Source organism: Pyxicephalus adspersus, chromosome 3 (genome assembly GCF_032062135.1).
Source record: "Pyxicephalus adspersus chromosome 3, UCB_Pads_2.0, whole genome shotgun sequence".
NCBI lineage: Eukaryota > Metazoa > Chordata > Amphibia > Anura > Pyxicephalidae > Pyxicephalus > Pyxicephalus adspersus.
The window spans coordinates 154,944,523-154,964,314 of record NC_092860.1 but is presented as its reverse complement, the minus strand read 5'-3'; the positions used below and the strand labels follow the sequence as shown (position 1 = coordinate 154,964,314).

The window sequence follows — 19,792 nt, the reverse complement described above, 5'->3', positions numbered from 1 at the left end:
GATACCTGCCAAATGTGATTTAAAGGGACTGTCCCTCTTTTTAAGCCCCTTTGTCTCCCTATCCCCCTCCTCAGTTGTCCCTTGTTTTGGGGGGATATTTACACAAACACCGGGTGCTCTAATTCTTTCCAAACTTCCATGCAAAAAGGAAAAAAAAAATGCATGGAAATTCCTTCTGTTCCTCTTGCTTTTGCCAAGGGAATGAAAGAGACATACGAATCCATGGAGGTCATTTTGAAATTGAAACGTTTGTGGTGACCTGAAGGTGGTGGCACTCCTTCTTGGCCTACAATTGGGATATACAAAATATAAGTGCTTTCTGTGCCTGTAGAACAGTCGTGATGACAGCAACCATTACAAGGTGAAAGAATGGCCACCCAGACCTGAACACACAGGTGGCCAGTACAACGTGAAGCATAAATCACTCATTGATCCACAGAAAGTTTACCTTCCGAAACTTCATATTAAACTTGGATTAATGAAAAACTTTGTCTTTGCAATGGATCGTGATGATATTGGTTTTCAGTGTCTGAAGGACAAGTTTGGAAAAGTTATATTAGATGGTAAACTGAAATCAGTTATTTTGTTGGTCCTCAAATCCGCAATTTTATGTGTGATGCCACATTCAGAGACAAACTCAACCCACTGAACTTGCTGCTTGGGATTCATTTGGGCTAGTTAAACAAAACTTTCTGGGCAACCAGCGAGCTGAAAACCATGCTGAACACGAGAACAACAACATGCTCATCAAACAGCATACCATCAACTTGGCTGCCGAATGTCACCTAAAATTAATTTCTTACATTCCCATCTGGAGATCTTTCCACAAAATTTGGGTGATGTGAGTGATGAACAAGAGGAGAGGTTCCACCAGGACATTTCTGTTATGGAAACAAGATATCAAGGCCGGTGCAACCCCAACACGATGGGTGACTACTGCTGGGTTTTGGGAGACAGCGGAGAGCCACAAACACAAAAGTAAGTGTCTGAAAAACTTCTGAAGTATACATGTGTGGTGTAGAAGGTGAATTATGTGTCATTGTATATGTTGTTGCAGCATAAAACTACATTTTTGTAATGTCATGGAACTATAAGGCAAAAGTTAGTTATGTACAGAGATTACAAAGTAACTGCAGAACAAAAGAATGTAGCTAATCGCATCTTTATTAACTTAGGATCCTGAAATCCTGGGCAAAATCGGACTTGAGATTTGGGTTCAGCGCACTTGATTTAGTATAGGACACATGGATTAGGACAAGTAGCAGACAATATTTATCTTTCTGTGACGCAGTGCACGGACAATTTAATAATTCCAGTCCTGGTGTGTCGTAGAGTTGGGAGGGGAAGAGAATGGATAATCGTCAGCACTGATCTCCTTTCTCTTTCTGTTATACATTCTGCTACTACACACATCTGGGCTATGAACAGATCCCAGGTAAGCAATATTTCCCTAAGCATTTACTAAAAAGGATGACAAGAGGGCATGACAATTTTATCTATTATTCTGCTGACATAATCCCATGCAAAAGCCCTGCAAATTTCCATTCTGTACAGAATTCCCCAGCTTGCAGTGGATGCAATACACTCTTGTATGCAATTAGAGAAAACAAAAGTGTTGTCTGTTGTATTCTGTATTTTAACCTGATCTATCTCATTCTATTTCATTTTACTTTCCTCCAGCCACTCCCTTCTATCTCATACTGTGCAGAGCCTAGAATGGAGCACAGAATGAGGGATAATAACGTGCATGGAGGGGGCTATATAAAATGTGGTTAGGTAAAGAAGAAAAGGATGATCTGCAGGGAAAGCCTTCCTTCCCATTCTATTCTACACTACGCAGCTATCATGCTGTGCTGCATAAGACATCTTTGAATACGCCCGCTTACTCAGCACAATTTCCTAAGCCGATTCATGAACTGAAAAACTGCAGCTTTCTGTTACTTTGCAACTCAGCCAGGTTATGGAAGATGGACTGTCTGTGTTCTAGTATTTACTATTTATCATCTTTATTATTTTATTGCATTTATATAGCATCTACATATTATTCAGCAAAAATGTCATAGTCATGTCACTGACGGTCCCACAATCTACCATAGTGATAAAACGACACAGGGCAATTTAGAAAGAAAGCCGATATAGAAAGAGTACACACCCCTGTTTTTGTGATGAGATCACAATAAATCATTTTAATAATTTCCCCACATTTATTGTGACCTATAATCAATGCTATTGAAAAAAAAACAAATCTGTTAGAGGGAAAAATAGAAAAACAAACAAATAATGTATGATAAGCTGTAAGATAAACAATAATGTATGATAAGCTGGTTGCATACGTTTATACACCCTTAAACTTATTCTTTGTTGAAGCACCTTTTGATTTAATTACAACATGGGTTGGAGTCTATCAGCATGGCACATCTTGGTAATATTTGCACCCTCTTCCTAGCAAAAGTTTCCCAAATCTGTCCGATTGTGAGGACATCTCTTGTCCACAGCCCTCTTCTGGTCATCCCACAGATTTTCTATTGGATTTAGGTCTGAACTCTGCCTGGGCCATTCCAAAACTTTAATTTCTTCTGATGAATCCATTTATTTGTTGATTTGGATGTATGCTTATTTAATGTACAGCGCTGCGTAATATGTTGGCGCTATATAAATCCTGTTAAATAATAATAATAATAATAATGCTTGGGGTCAATGTCGTGTTGAAATTCCTCTTCATCTTCAGCTTTCCTGCACAGGTCTGAAGATTTGGGGCCAATAGTAACTGGTACTTGGAACTGTTCATAATTCCCTGCATCCTAAATAAAGTTCTAGTTCCAGCTGAAGAAAAGTAACCCCAAAGAATAATATTGCCACCACCATGCCTCACCATGGGGAAATATGTAAGATGGAAGACTTTTCCTACAAAAAGAAACAATCCTGGCTAAAATTGGCAAAGAATACATCAATTCTCCTAAATATGTGTTGGAAGGCCAATGTTGAACTCTTTGGCCACATTTCGAAAAAAAATGCATTTGGCACAAATACAACACTTCACATCACCAAATAGATGCTCTCCTAAAGCCCCGGAACATTTCCCAGAAATTCTTTTCTGTACCTCCAGAATCCCACCACACGTGTCATACATGAATTAAACTGTCTACAGCAGGGGAAATAAAGTATTGAGCACGTCAATGTTTTTATGTAGTAAATATATTCCTAATAGGGCTATTGACATGAAATTTACATTAGATGTTGATTACAACCCAAGTCCTCCTCACATACAAAGGAATCAAACAAATATGTCCATAAGGCTGGGTCTACATGGACGTTTTGTAAAAAGGCATGTAAACGTTCCTACTGCGTTTATAAGCGTTTTTATGCACTTAGGCTGGGTCTACATGGACGTTTTGTAAAAAGGCATGTAAACGTTCCTACTGCGTTTATAAGCGTTTTTATGCATTTATTTTAACGTTTTAAAACTTTTTTTTAAATGCTGGGAAAAGCTGAAAAACGTCTATGCCGCGTTTATCCGCGTTTTACCGCGTTTTACCGCGATTTTACAAGCGTTTTAGCACTTGGTAGAAATGCAAATTGTAACCCTGGGCAGTGATTTCTGCAAGTACAGGAAGTACATACATCTCTGCATACATGTGATAATGTGATCATGCAAGAGTACAGTGACTAATGTAACAGTATACGCTGAATAGAGTGAAAAGAGTGCAAAGTGAAGCACAATTAAAGACAATGACTACACACAAGTGATAATGAATGACATCATTTGCAGGTGTGAAAAGCACCAAAAGCAAACACAATGGCAGACAATCTTCACACGTGCCAGGCATAGGTGGTAATTCCTAACAGCATAGTACATGTAATTAATCATGCATGACACATAGAATAGTGACACAGGACACAGACCATTGTTAAAACGTTTGTAAAAGCCTCCATTGAAATCTATGGAAGCTTTTTTATTGACTATTTCTAGCATGCATAAACGCAGGAAAACGTTCCCATTAAAATCAATGGACGCGTTTTCCCGCGATTTCCCGCGTTTTCCCGCGATTTACCAGCGTTTTAAATTTTTAAACGTTGCAAGCAATTGGAATGCATTGGAATGCATGGGGACTTTAAACAAGGGCTTTAAAAGCCTCAGGTTAAACGCTGGGGAAACAGTCCGTGTAGACTAAGCCTAAATAAAGTTACGTGTTATAAAGTGGAAAGTGAGGCCTGGAGCAGGAAACAAAGTGAAAAAAGTGAAAATCAGTGAAGGGCCTGCATGACTAGGAAGGGATGGGAGCGGGTAGGGGAAGGGTTAGGAGTTAGCACAGAGAAGAGGAGGGGAGTTGCTCCATTTGTATGCAAAGTGACAACATGCAGGGGGGAAGGAGAAGAGAAGTGAAAAGGGGGGTGAGCCGGAAAGGGAGGCTCTTTTTCAGCTTGACAGAAAGAAGGAAAGAAGTTTTTCCCACCCACCCGCCCTTTTTTTAGGTGTTTCGGTGAGGTCCTTGAGGGAAGGTGATGTATTGGACGGTTTCAGTGGGGGTGAGGGTCTCATCTATGGTATGGGACCCTCGGTAAGGTTGTTGTTGGGAGTGTTAAATTGTTTTGTGGTAGGGCTGCGAGTGCTGCTGGTATCGTTCCCGAGCTTGAGGTGCGGCTGGGAGCATTACATATCAGGGCGGTGCAGACCCATTAGGTGCAAGGGGTTACAATAGTGGGGCCTTCGAGGACCAGTAACCAGGGGGTGTGTTTAGGAAAGGATGTTTTATGAATGTATTGGTTACAGTTATTTGTTATTATTTGTTGATTATGTGTTTATATATTGTTATTTATGGTTATTTATTAAAAGAGTTAAATTTTAAGTTATTTGTTAATAAACGGCCCAAAGGGGCCATTTAACCAAGTTGTTGTCTCAGTGTGTGTTTGGGGTAAAGAGGTGGGGTGGGGGGAGGTGTGAGTGGGGCACGGCCTGCGGGCCTGCCCTATCACAGTCATGTACAGGGATTAAGTATTTAAAACGCTTACTGAAATGTATTTAACTTCCCTAGAGGTTTATTTCTTTTCGTTTTTTTATGTCTAAAAGCGGTACGTTGTTTTTCATGAAAATTTATTTTACAGTATAATATAATAATATGAGTATAATAAAGTTTGAAACATAAAATCATGTAAAAATAATAAATTGAATACATTAAAAAATCTCTATCTATATAATCTATACAAAATATACTCATACTAATATATATACTGTAAAATAAATGTTCTTGAAAACAATGTACTGCTTTTACACATATAAATCCAACGTATTGAATTCAATAGTTATTTTGTATTGAATACAATACAAATGGATTTTGAATTTCCTGCCCCACCCCGCCGCCAATGTACACACGCACGGACGTCACCGGGAACTCCCTGGTGACTCACGGGGTGCAGAAGCCGGCTGGAGGAAGAAGGAAAAAGAAGGAGATCGTGGCGATGGGCGGCGTGGGACGCTGGCGGATCAGGTAAGTGCTGTATTTACTATTACCTCCCATAGGTTTACTTACCCCGAGTGTGACTCGGGGTTACCGCTTTCAGCAAGTTTTTTCTACCCCAAGTCACACTGGGGGTTACCGCTAGGGAGTAAGTAGAAAATATAAACTGTCTTCAAATCTTTGAGGTTCCAGGGCCTCTTACATGAACTCTGATCTTCAGTTCTATATTTTTTCATTAGATTCAAGTCTGGTGACTGAGCTATTCTACCAGCGTTTTTGTTGGGAGTTTCTTTGGCTGCGTGTGATCATTGTCTTGCTGAAATGTCCACCATCATTTTATTTTTAGCATTGTGCTGTAACTGACATCTAGTGTAAACTTCATGTCAATTAAAAATATATTCACTGAGAAAACATTGACGTGTTCAATACTTATTGACTGTATATAAAACCAATGCTTTGTATCATCTGTTGACAGATTCTCCGGTGACGTGACCTGTACATTCTGTGGAGATGTTGTGGCTGAAGATCAGCACACCGGACCCCAACAGAACTTTCCCCTGCAACTCTCTGCTCCTCCTACTGTTGGGCTACAGATGTATGGGTGAGTATGGAAAGCTGAGCGCCCCCTGTGTGCCATAGAGTATATGTATATACCCATAGTATACCTCTACTATGATATTTTCCATATGTACAGTGGGGGTGGGTTAAGGTTACCTACTGAGAAGAAAGAATAAAAGCAGGCACTGGGCTCTGGTTATGTCAGAGGGAGGGGAAGAGACAGAACAATTTTCTAAAGGTAAGTAAACATTGGTATTTTCTGCCATTTTTGTTCAATGCTAGGTAAGCAAATTGTATACAGCTTTGCCTATAGTTAGCTAAAAATGGAGGTCTCTAGTAGCTTCCCCCTCTACAATAACAGGGCATCCAACAGAGAGATACCTACCCTCTCCCTCCATCTTGCAAGCTCCCTTTTCCTTTTAAGCTACCCCTTGTTATTGATTGACTGCTATGCCCGCAGTTTGATGTCTCGGAACCAGAAAGAGCTTGAAGCTGAGCACTTAACTGATGTTCTATGGTCCGTGGCAGAGGTCCCCAACCAGTGGTGTGCTGCCCTGGCCGGTGCACCCCAAGCTGGGTCAGGAGAAGGACCCCGCTGGGAGGGTGCACCAGCTAGGGACCATGTCCCCCGTACGGATTGCAGGCTTAGGGAAGTGGGCCGGGGTGTGTCTCTCGACATAACTCACCCATTCTCCCATTGCAGGTCTGAGTCTGAGTGGGCAGCTTCTGGCATCATGACGTCAGTATGGGGGAAGTTTCTTCCCCTTTGAGTGACACACAGCTCCCCGCACATGTGCGTTCTGGACCCGGTAAATTTAGTGGTCTGTGGGCCCGAAAAAGTTGGTGACCACTGGTCTATGGCATATTTATACATATCAGCTGGCATTATATGCCAATGTTTAATAGTGAATGTGCATTTCACTGTTTCTATACTAGTGGATATGATACAAAAGGGTCAATACTCATTGATCTTGGAGAGAAGAAATCAATCTTCTCTCCAAGGGACAACTTAAGGAAAGTTAAGTGGGATAAGCATTGAGCAAATAGGTCCATTAATTTATAGGGGAAAGACAAGGCCTTTAATGCATTAAAACGGTCTTACTTTTTTCATGGAATTTTTAAGTAGTTGCTGTAATGTGCTGTGTTGCTTCATATTTTTCCTAATGACTTTATCAGTCTCCCACATTATTGTGGAGATATTGTGGCCCACTTTTGTTTAACAACATTGCTTCAGGTCTTTGAGGTCTGCAGGCGTTTGCTTATGCACAGCTCTCGTGAGGTCCTACAAGAGCATTTAGATCGGGTTAAAGTCTGGGCTTTGATTGGGCCATTGCAGCATCTTGATTCTTTTTGAGCCATTTTGATTTGTTGGTGTGCTTGGGATCATTGTTCTGCTGCTTCGACCAAGCTTTAGCTGTCACACAGATGGTCTCAAACTTGATTCTAGAATACTTTGGTGTGCTGAAAAGTTCATGGTCGACCCAATGACTGCAAGGGGCTCACAACATGTGGATGCAAGAAGTCCAATAATAATAATCATCTCCTCTTCCAGGCCCTAGCTGTCTTCTTTCTCCTGATTCCTGCATGATCCCCTGCACGCCTGTCTTTCCTATGCTCCTCGCTTAACAAACAACTTATTTAACTAGCATGAAAGGAACGTGATCATTAAGCGAGGAACATCTGTACCTGTTTTTTTGCAGGCACTTGCAAATGTGGCCTTCTAATACTGAAACTAGACGCATTTAAAAGGTCTGGGACCTTCCTGGATAGGAAATGGAGCAAAGAGCAAGTGTGCCCTTTCTCCTATCTAAAAAAAGGCCCTCAGTTATATGGTTGTCCCAAAACGAAAGGGGAAAAATAGCGTGTGGCACTATCCCTTTTGGAAAAACCATTCCCCCTTACCAAGGGTCGTCTTTAGGAAAGAGGGCCTCTACCCCACCACATGGCCGATGTTGTGGGTAAAACTGCTCAATAACACTTGCAAAAACCTGAACAAGCCATTAATCCTTGCTAAATAAATAACAACACAGTGAATATAGCATGTCTTGGTGTTCATCAGAAGATTTAATTGGCTCATTATGGGATGATGTTATATGTTTTTTTTCTATGACTGTGTGTACAGCGTTTTAGCACCAGACTTTGTTAACTCCACCTAGTTTTATAGGTATGCTGTATTTTGTCAGATATCTCCTATTTCCATTATAGGAAACGTTACAGTGCTGGTATTCAGTTTCTCAGCTTCTCATTCTTATTTCTTGTTCTGACACAGGCAGAAAGCTGCAGTGATGTGTGACTGCTTTCAGATTTTTCTATCATTCAGCTCAGTTGTGCCACTCAGCTGTTCACGTAATCATTTCCAAACCCCTTTTCTACCAATACAATATTTTAATACATAGTTTCAACTATTCAATAGTTATTGATTCTTTATGATGGGTAATTGTTTTGCTTTATGTATACATTCTTTGTATAACTCATGACTTTAGGTTTTCAACCCATATTGTTTGACTTTTTGACATATAGGCAATGGAAGCATCTTTTGATATTGTGATTAGGGTGCGGGTGGAGAAGGTACATCAAATGCAATGGGTCCCAAATGTCTTTTTTTAGCTAGGACCCTCCTTACATTATAACTGATACGTTTTGTGCATGCAAAGCTCAGTGTAGTATCCCGGGAATGGCAGGACTGAATGATCCTCAGCAAGAATGCAAAGTTAAGCCACAACTTAAGATGTAGGAAGACTGCGGAATCCTGACCTGCATTTCTCCTTCCTGTGTTGGCCAGCTATTTAATGTGAGATTGTTTGGTCTTTCCAGTGTTTGCATTCCTTACTGAACTGCACTGCATATACCAAGGAACCCATGTTGGGGTGTTGGGTATTAAAGATCCTTCAGACTTCTTCTGGCACTTAGCTACATAAAGGATGATGATATTTCTCTTCTCCGGGGTTTCAAAACACAGACAGGCAATACCCAGTTGGGTAAACACCCTGCAAAGTGTATTTAGATGTTCCTTATTTTATATATGCAAGATTTTCTAAGATTTTGGAAAGTTGTATGTGAGGGGGTTACAGGCGGAAAGCAGCAAACATCTCACCTAGTATTTAATACATAGAAATGGTAGATAGATATATATACAACAGTACTGGAAACACTACGAGAAAGCCTTGCCCTTCCATGCTTACAATGTAAGGGGATAAACAAGAGGTGAGGGGAGTCAGTAAGTTCTATACGCGGTGGAAGCGGGAGGATAAGGTGGTCAGATGGTATCTGGATAGAGTGGCCAAGAGGTGATTGGTTGGGTGATAGCTATTTGGCAAAACGCGTCGGGTACTACTAGCAACATGACTCTATGGTCAAAAATTGTACATGGCAAGTAAATTTAGATGCCTGATGAGTTGCTGCATGTCTAGTGCCCTCTGGGGCCTAAGTGAGACCACAAGAAATTATTGTGGTCCAAACTAAATTTTAAAATTCTCTGTATCCATTGCCCTCTAGGGCTCTAATTATTTTCCTATAGACCACTAGATTGTATAGTGGCCTTTTTTGTATGTTATGTTTCACCATTTTTGTGATGTAAATACACTGTTTGTGCCTAAAACCCTGCTCAATTTCTCTCTTTTGTTTTATGACTTTTCTATATATTTGAGGGTTAGCACTGAAATTATCTTAGTAGCATCACTGTGATATACCACCACCATTTAATTTGGAGATAGCAAAGGGTGGCTGAAATGTGACTACTAGGTGTTGCTTGTCTAAATACCAAATTACCTTTCCCAAAAACTTTATTGGAATTTTTTTTTCTCCTTCAGGTGAGGTCAGAATAAACTCTTTTATCAATGAAGATGCTCATCTTCCATGTCAGTTCCCTTTTATACAAGGATTAGAAAGCCTGGCAGTAGTCTGGGCGAAAGAAGAAAAAATTGGAAAGTTTTTGCAGGTTTTCAAGTTCTGGAATAGTCAGAATGATTTCTCCATACAAGCTTCCCAATTTAGAGGACGGGCAGATCTGTCAGGAAACATCTCACAGGGGAACCTGGAACTGACCCTGACGGGAGTCACCGTGGAGGATCAGGGGGTTTATTACTGCCGAGCTGCCAATAAAAAAAATCATGGAGATAAAAGAGTGGAATTATCTGTGAGCGGTAAGTTCTGCTTCTCTCTGGTTTGTGACATCAGACTTGCACAATAATACTGAGATCTTCCAAGGCTGATCAACAGAACAATGAACATCCAACGAAAACTTCTACCTAAATATATACTTCCCAATACAATAATAGACTTAAGGTCACTTCCTAAATTACCATCCCTCTACAGAGCCTCAAGGGTCCCTAATGATACAAAATTATATTTCTGTTCCCCCCTGTGAACGGTGAGTAGTACATGTCTATCCCTGCTGCTATTTTAAAACGGGAAAGGTGTGCACTCCCGGGATCCAGAAGGGACCCCAAAAACTGAAAATGATCAGGGAATGTATTTTCTACTCAAGCCAAACATAGAGCAACAAGAACATAACAGGCTGTGAAAAAGGTCCTATGAATACATACCAATGTTTCTCAACCAAAGTTTCATGGAACCATGGGGTTCCTCCAGAGGGCGCTAGGGGTTCCTTGAGCGTTGAGCTGTTTGAATCTCTCAGGTCAGTGTATATGACACCAATGATCTTCTTGCAAGGGTCTGTAAGGGTGACATTCTTCCCAATGGCCAGCAATGTAAGAGGAATTCTTCCCACTGACCACCACACTAATATACTGTGAGCTGTGGATATAGGAATTAAAGAAGGGGATCTCCAAAGAATTGAAAGTTATTTAAAAGGTTCCCCGATGTTAAAAAAGTAGAATTTTACTTTGACGACTGTTGTATTATGTCATCACACCCACATTCAAGAATGATTAAATTGTGATTTCAGAGGAATCATCTCACTGCTGTCAGACTTTCTGCATTAGGAATGTTGGTGCACAAGGAACGGATGTCTTTCAATTGAATTAAGCCTGCATAAAGAATGCCTTGTATCCTCAATAAAGGAAATGAGTGAGGAATCTACAGAAATGTTATTAGCACCCCTAGATACAATGAGATTGAAAAACACAGGATTAAACACTTTGTGAATCTTCCAAAGACCTGAAATAACTGGAAATATTGAAAATCCAACGTTGATGTATTCAGCATCAGAAAACCCTGAAGTTTGTGGTATAGAGATGGTGATTTTGGGAGTTCCCTTAGTTGGGGAATTCCATTACCATTTCAAATTAAGATGTTTCTAATTGTTAACACGTTTTTGTTTGCGGAGTGTTCAGTTTGTAGCCTTGATAAAGACGACCACTGCGTCCTGAAACGTTGGCAGTATGGAAAGGGATTTTCAAACAACTGACATCTGATATCTCTGGTATTTGGATTAGTACAGTGTCATCATTGTTGTGCACTTTATGGGCCTGATTTATTAAAGCTGTCTAAGACTAGAGAAAATGGACTATCATGGGAGAACCTGATTGATCCAGTAAACCTGGAATTGATCTGGTCAAGGATTGAATATATCTGCCAAGTATTAGCAAATGATTTTAGGAAACCTGTTCCAGGTCTGCTATGATGTGTTTATATTGCAGGTTTTCTTCTCCAGTGTTTCTTGAGCAGATTTTAATGGAACCCTAGGGTTCCTCCAGATATTGCTAGGGGTTCTTTTCCTTTTCTTCTCTCTAAGAACTCTCCCATCGGTCATGATTGGTTCCCCTGTGGGTGGGCTTCAATTGAAGGTGTGCGCACTGAATGCCAAGGATTTTATATGCCCCTCCAAGTGGCCACAGGTACAATATGGTAGGAACAAAGCAGGACAATCATTATATTCCTCCAAGAAACGCACTTTAAATCTGGTCAGCTTCTTGTGTACTTCAACTACTGGTATTCCATGACTGCATAGTCCCAACCCCGAAGCGTAGATCAAGAGGTTATCCACTACATGTTAACAACCACAAAGTATCATCTATTGGTCAGGCAAATGGTAAACAAACGTATTCACTTATATATCATGTGCCACATTATTATTATTATTATTATTATTATTAATAATAAATAATAATAATTTATTATTTATTATACATCCCAATTTATTATACCTAAAACCATCTTAAAAACACAAGAAGGGATTTTTAAGGCACTTAAACATATTTAAGCAGCAAAACATAATTTTTTATTCCAAATTTAAAATTCATACAGTTTAAAATGACATATAAGAAACATATTTTGACACAATAGCAGTCTTATTAATTTTCGATGTGCCCCCCACAGGTCTGGAGTTGTTACATTGAGGGCTGCTCCCTCTATCCCCCCCCCCCCCCACCCCCCGCTTGATGAGTCTGCGCAATATTTGGTAGGAGGAAATGTCCACATTAAGTGGAAATTGAGAAATTTCAAAAAAATGTATCTATTTTGAGATAATTGTACAAATTTGAAGATGATAGTATTGCTTTTTGAAATATATATTAATTGTATTTATTAGGTCTCGGCAATTGTTTCCTGAGGAAGTGGATACTTCCGCGAAATGCGTCAAAATTTAATCAGACTGCTATTGTGTCAAAATGTCTTTTATATGTAATTGTAAATTGTATCAATTTTAAATTTAGAATTAAAAGTTATGTTTTTTTCTTTAAGGGCCTTAAAAGTCCCTTCTTGTGTTTTGACATGGTTTTGGTTACATTTTAACAACATTTTGCCTTCTTTCTTCTTGGGCCTGTAGACCTTTGGGTAGGTATGTGTTTGCTAAGATGTCTATCTGGGAAAGAACTTATACTTTGGCTTCCTTAAACCTACTGAAGTGTCTCTCTCTTGGTTGGGGAAGTTTTAAACTCAATCCAAGGGTAGACATCAATGGGCAAATACCCAATTTCACCTTAAAAAATAAATGTGTTTATAACTTGCCTCCTGCCTGTCTGTTTATTCCTAGACAAAGATTTCTCCTTACTTCCCCAAAGAGAGCTTATTCTGTAGTGGGCTTGGGATCACAATTCCCTATCTATCACACACTTTTCAAACAAGAAAGTAATTGTGAGCCCCTCTAAGCTTCCCATTGGTCCTTCTCTGCTCACTCAATGTCTGGCCCAGCATTTTCCCTGAAACTGCTTTGTGATTGGTTATTGTGAACTATTCTTTTCTCATTTTATTAAAATGGGCCTTTGATTTTCAGAATAATATCTGACGTCATGTTGTTTTCTTACAGATCGGGTTTCAAAACCCATTATCATAGACCAGAGTACGAAGGAGGAGATTTCCTTGCATTGTACATCCTCCACACCTAATGTGACCTACAAATGGCGACAAAAGTTGGGAAACGAAATCTTGTCTACTGAACAGAAATTCATTGCACCCAGACCAAAAAAGAAGGTGGCTCTGATCTGTACTGTAAATGACGCGTGGTCTGAGGATAGTAAATCTATAACAATTTCTAATACCCCAGGTGAGACACATGGCCACACAATGTCACTGCCAATACTCACTGACACCTCCAGTCTGTTTATATGGAGTACAGTGCACCAAAGTTTTGTTAGTATAGCTAGATGAGTAAATGGGTTCATGGGAGAACCTTAGTGATCCAACAAACCAGATAAATGATATTATATTAAGATATACTGGCTCTAGGGTTCCTAGGGCTTCCTTGAGTAATGAGCAGTTTGTTTCTCTCTGGTCAGTTCAACTGATCCCTAAGATATTTTTGGCCATCTGTGGCAGCCTTCCCAAAGGTCAGCAAAGGCATTCTTCTCACTGACCCACACTAATATACTATGAGCTGTGGATATAGTAATTAAAGTCGAGGCTCCTGAAGTGTTGGTCGAATATCTCACTATTCCATTCGACAGCTATTCCATCGAATAGGGGAGATATTGTTCGGGTCATCAAACGTCTAATTCGAACACTATTAAAGTCAATGAGGGGAAAATTCGGATTATTTTTCAGGACTGTGCAGAGCTGCAAGAGCAATCGGGAGCAGAGCTAACTACTCCGCTCCCCTGATTTCTCTTGCACCCCTAGCATAACTATAGTATGTGTTCTTGGATAGAGATTCTCTATTCAAGAACACAGGAGTCCCATGGGATCCCCGGGCACTAGAGGCTAAATGGGAACAAGTTTCCCCATTTATTCACCTCTATTGCTCTGTAATTGGCTGGGGAAAGGGAAATCCTGATGACGCTTGAGCTGTCATCAGGGTTTACCTATCCTCAGCCAATCACAGAGCACTAGAGGTGAATAAATGGGGAAACTTGTTCCCATTTAGCCTCTAGTGCCCGGGGATCCCACACTGACAGGAGGATTCATAGTAATCATCCTGCCATTGTGGGATAACCTGTAAAAAAATAAAAGTTAGTTACACAAATCACACACATTCAATAAATAATATTATTAATATTTAATATTATTTTTATATTATTATATATTATTATATTATATTTTATTTATATTATTATATTAATAAATAACAATTAATATTACTTAAAATTACTTTAAAGCCTCTTTTATTATCACATTTTTTACACACGAATTTGCAAAGTTGAATCCCGTGTTTTTCGGGTTGGGTCTATCCGAATTCAAACAGCCATATGCGGGTCAAATATAAGGACAACCCGAGTTGGAACACCAACACTAGTTAAAACATTTGAGAAACACTGATCTGTGATGTCTACTTTTTTCCTTTACTTTTCTGCTATTCATTATAATGATAAGGGGATAAGTATAACCTCAATGTCCTTTTCCGATTCATTTCACAGAGTCTGGAGGAAATCAAATTTGTATTATTTTTGCTATTCTAATGTTCTTTTTCCTGCATAATGGTGTCTTTCTGATATGAAGGTAAGTATGGAAAACATTTATCTATACTGTATAGTAATTGGTGTGTGTGAATGTGCATGTACAGAAATTCACCCCTGAGCCTATGACTCTCCTCACATGGCTCTCTGTTGAACCAACGGACTTTTGTCAAATATTACAAATATAGATTACCAAATCCAGAGCAACTGCTGCCACATACTAGCATCTGCAAGTCTTCCATGAAGAATGGAAATAATGCGGGGAAGTAGACTGTAAAGCACAATGGGCCCGATTCATAAAAACGCTCCATGCCTGGAGAAGATATACTGTCATGGGCTAACCTGGGTGATCCATCAATGGCAATGTCAATTGGAATGGCTTTATTAAAAATCATTTTCTATTAGTTGGCTAATGATTTTAGTCCTGGACTAGATCCATTACAGATTGGATGGATCCCCACAGTTCTCCTAAGTCTGTATTCTCCAGTCTTGGAGAGTTTTATTAAGTTGGGCCCAATGAGCCTTTCATGTTTGCTTGCCTGGCTATATTTTAAGTTGCCTGTTTTCTTGTCTGGAACCACTTGTCCTGCTTGAAATCTCTTTCCATGCAGTCAGATAACTTTGTGACTTGTAGCTGTATTCAGCCTTGCCATTATGTCTGTGTGGTTTTCCCTAGTGTGTAGGTGATATCCCATCCTTGGATTCTGTTTCTTGCATTGAACATTCTCTAACTTACTCCATGCTCCCCTGCAAAGCGTCCTCTCTCCCTAACCCAATCTATTGCCTTATGGCACACAAACCTAAGTATTCCATGTATGTCATATTCATTAGATAAGCTCATTTGCAAAGAGGGAACGCTTTGTACATGGGCATTCACCTTGTCAAATCATTGTCCTTCTCCCGTACAGAAGGCATTTACTAAAAAATAAATGTCTAAAATAATGGTGGATACCTCTGTTTCCATGCTAAGCAAAGTCACATTAATTCCCATGTAGGTATCGGTCAGGCCAACACCTTGTGCTGTGCACACCTGGGGAAGAGGTTGTATAAAAGTTTATTGCAACCTGAGGGAGATTGGTGGTGAAATGCTTAACCGTCAACTGGCAATACTACTATTCACTTCTCGAATGAGATTTCACGTCAGGGTTCATTCTGGCTGCAGGATGTTATCAGCTTTGGTGCCTAGTCATTCCGTTTTGCATCTCATCATATCACCTTGTTATAAATATTTGTGTCTAGGAGTGCTTTGGGAAAAAACCTAGTGTAATCAAAGGTTTCAGGTCAAACATCGATCAGGTTCTAATATCCCAGACATTTGCAGGTATAATTTTGCCTGCTTACTTACATACATTAGGGACCGGTTGCATGGGACCTCCTTTACACAGATTTCCAGAACTGACCTGAGTAACAGGATTATGGTCACCACTGGGTTTTTTTTACATTCAAAATGTTTTGCATATATATCAGAGGTTCTTAAGAAAAATATTGTATCATGAGACTCTCTGATAGTATGGTGGGAGTTGTGGAAATCTTGTTAAACTTGGTGCTGTCCCCAGGTATGCCAAGCCAAACTACACCTATTATAAGTTTAGGGCATACACCTGAAGGACCGGGTAATGAGCCAACTGACTGAGCTGCTCGATGGCAATGGTACTTTACTTCTCTTTGATAATCTTAGTTGTAATTTTGATCTTCCATCTTACCACATGCTTTAATATGCTCACTTAAAAAGCTTCCTATTATCTCTAAGTTTTTCATCATCATATCAATAAAATTTTACCCCCCATGTCAACCCTTGTCAAACATTTACCAACAATAGCATCTCCAGAAAGTCTTTCTCAGATCCCTTTGGTAACTAAATGGGTTTTGTTCCTACAGATGTCCCAACTTGACACTTTAGACTTGCAAGTGGGAAGTGCATGCACATCCAAGATGGCGGACAGTCCAGGATTGTCTCTTCGGACAGATTGATCAGATTCAATGTTCGGGCACCACAATATCTCATTCAGAACACCTACCTCTGCTTGTCTATCGAATTGTATTGCTCTCCTGACAGCCTTGGACTCTCATTGCTGCCTGCTAAATGCCGGGATTGCAGAATAGTCTTAAACTCCTCAAAACCCCCCCACCAAGGGAAACCAATATGGCTGCGGCTTTCTCCAGAGGTAATTCTGGCTCATCTTTTTCAGGCCATTACATTTTTGATTGCTACTCTAATGACAGTTTAGTGGATATGAACTTGGCTTTACATAATGAATTACAGGCTCTCCTGAACACATATAGACTTGTGTTACAAACGGGGCCCAGTAAGCTCCACAATTTACCAAATATATAAGAGATCAAGGTACTCAACCATACAACCTCGGCCACAAAACAGATTACCATGTCTCCTTAGTCAACACACACGAGCAACAATTTACCACTGTTGGAAATTGTTTGGGTTCCATCCTTCTTCACCTTGGAGATGCTAAAAACAGAGCACTTAGGGGGAAATATTAGAGATAGGGGCATCCATGAATCTGTTGAAGACTTAGCATCTACTGTCACGGCATTGTTGGAATTGTGTACATCAGGCTCTGACAGAAGGCCCTGCAATGGTAATCCTAAACCTAACTTCTATGGCACCAAAGAATTAATTCTATAAGCTGCCTATAACTGGGGGGACCTTCGGTTTCAGGGATACTGCTATCAGATCCTGATGGACCTCAGCACCATGACAAATTGACAAGCTCTCCTTACTCACTTACAGGTAACCTGTCCACTACTTCCATTTCTCCACTCAGGTCCGCTATTGCCTTGTGACCTTCTGGATTCAGAATGATGCCATTATTCTTCCCTTTCGTGCATTCAGATTACTTCTGCTCTATACACATACGCACTTTAAATTTGTAATTTGGTTTCTTACCCCTCTTTGTACCACCTATACCCTTCTCATACAACAGCTACCTTTCTACCCTATATTAACAATTGGGAAAGAGATTCAGGTAGAACATTATCCTCTGAGAGGTGGAAGGTATTCTGGTCCAATATATCTTCCAATAATATCCATACTCATGGTATCTAATGATCCAATATTCGGCCCCTTTGCAGACCTTCACTTCAAGCAGTTTTGTGGATACTGCAGGTGATATGCTGCACATATAGTGGTCTGGCCCCAAAATAAAACTCTACTGGTCTTTTATTTATAATCAAATTTCCAAACTAGTCATACAAACTACTCCTGATCTATGGTATGCTCCGCTACATGCTCGGGCTGCTCGCCTAGGGGTTATCATGGTTGAATAAAAAAGTTGAATAGCATTTTATTGGAATCTTATGATACATTTCTGGCCCTCTAGAATAAATACAAACACTTCGACAACTTTCCTGCAGTCACCTTCTCTGTCCCTGTAATCATATATCTCGTGTTCTCGCAATTTATGTTGCTCTTTTTTTTCCTCCTTTCTTCCCGTCATTTCCTCACTCTTTCTCCTACTTCTTTATCCCCTTTTATCCTTTCTTTTTCCCATTTTTCCCACCTTTTACCTGTTTTCCCACCATCTCCAGTTATATGAACATTGCGTGCTCCTACCACAAATTTGCTAATTCACTTTATTAAACATATGACTCTTGTTTCTTTATGTTATCCTTACAGATACCTCAAAAATGTAAGGTTTTCATTGTTATACCTACACATGATACTGTACGTTTTCTTATTAAATCTTATTAAAGATTATTTATTCTAATTAAATATATTTATTCTGTCTTAAATGTAGTCTATCTCCTAAAAATCATGTGAATTTTATTGTTGAGATCATTTTACTTGTTGGGTCTTGTGTTTTAGTTTTCTTTGTGTCTTATGTATGAATACTTCATATTTTCATTATTGCACTTTTGTCATAATAATATCACTTCTGTATATGTTGCATATGCTATTTTATCTTGTCTTGGTGGTCTTCTGTTTAGACCTTTCCTACTTTAAATGTCCTGTTTATAATCGCCTTGTAAATTAAATTCTCCCTAATAAAATGGGCCGGAAGGCCAGGCATGGATACCATACCATGGCATGATTATGGTTTTATTTTTGTAATTAAAGTTCTTATGACATGCAGCAGATGTTGTGCATACAGTTCTGTGCCATCTCTGTTTATTGATTGTACAGTATTGGCCTGCACAGCATGTGAAAAAAAGATAAAAACTCTCTTTTGGGTGTGCATGCGTGGACGTTGATGGTGGACACATTAAGCCAGGCAGTACCCAGCTACTTCTCAGGCAGAATAGACAAGCAACTACACCTTCCCCCCATGATGGATCTAAGCAGCAGTACCATGGCACTAGGTCCCAGCTCTACTATGATGGCATTGACCAGGGATCCCCTCAAGCCTCATAGAGTTCCCATGTTTAGAGTAGTATAAAGGGATTGCTAGGTCAGTACTAGGGCTCCTCCAATTTGCCCATGTGCTGCAGACTTCAGCCCCAGCATGCCAGATTCTCAGCCCAGAATGGAAGTCACAGCATCAGCTTCTGGTGACCGCTCTCCCCCGCTAGCCAAGCAAGATATCAGCTTTCCTCCATTAATAGATCTCATCAATACACTTGTGTCTCGATACGTGTACATTTTTCATCATTGTAGCAGCACAAGATAAAAAAATGATACCTACCATACATAAGCTGTGCAATACCAATTTCCTTGGAACTGGGAGATGTTGGTAAAAATGAAGAGTACATGCATCTCCCCCTTTGGCTATCTGACCTACAAATGACATTTCTCTGGAAGTAGCCAATGCAGAGATAAGGGGGTTTATTCATAATTAGCAGCCCACCAGAACCAAAGTCACTGCATCAGCTTCTTGTGACCACTCTCCCCCGCTATCCAAGCAAGATATAAGCTTTATTAATAGATCCCAATGATATCCTGTGCTGGATTCAGCTAATGCACGTTGGCACTCATATGAAAATCCTTCACTGTTTGCACAAAAGAAGATCTTCAGGGCCCAGATTTTCTGTGGA

The 19,792-nt window shown here is 39.9% G+C and overlaps 1 protein-coding gene across 2 annotated transcripts; it reads left to right on the top strand.

Moving 5' to 3' along the window:
• Nucleotides 1-1,342: 1,342 nt before the first annotated feature.
• Nucleotides 1,343-18,841, top strand: LOC140327338 (programmed cell death 1 ligand 1-like). 2 transcript variants are annotated; one of them, XM_072406701.1, is made up of 6 exons: nucleotides 1,343-1,435; nucleotides 5,932-6,057; nucleotides 9,824-10,156; nucleotides 13,222-13,458; nucleotides 14,765-14,846; nucleotides 16,682-18,841. In XM_072406701.1, exons 2-5 carry the CDS (start codon nucleotides 5,967-5,969, stop codon nucleotides 14,842-14,844), a joined length of 741 nt encoding a protein of 246 aa, XP_072262802.1. In that variant the 5' UTR covers nucleotides 1,343-1,435; nucleotides 5,932-5,966; the 3' UTR covers nucleotides 14,845-14,846; nucleotides 16,682-18,841. The 2 variants fall into 2 exon arrangements, with proteins under 2 accessions (XP_072262802.1, XP_072262803.1); XM_072406702.1 differs by lacking the exon at nucleotides 1,343-1,435 and having other exon boundaries at nucleotides 5,828-6,057.
• Nucleotides 18,842-19,792: the final 951 nt, after the last annotated feature.

Excerpts from the sequence above, each read along its gene's own strand:
- LOC140327338 (XM_072406701.1), top strand. The coding sequence starts at position 5,967 with ATGTTGTGGCTGAAGATCAGCACACCGGACCCCAACAGAACTTTCCCC. Across the intron at positions 6,058-9,823 it reads GTTGGGCTACAGATGTATGG|GTGAGGTCAGAATAAACTCT; the intron begins GTGAGTATGGAA and ends TTTCTCCTTCAG. Across the intron at positions 10,157-13,221 it reads AGTGGAATTATCTGTGAGCG|ATCGGGTTTCAAAACCCATT; the intron begins GTAAGTTCTGCT and ends GTTTTCTTACAG.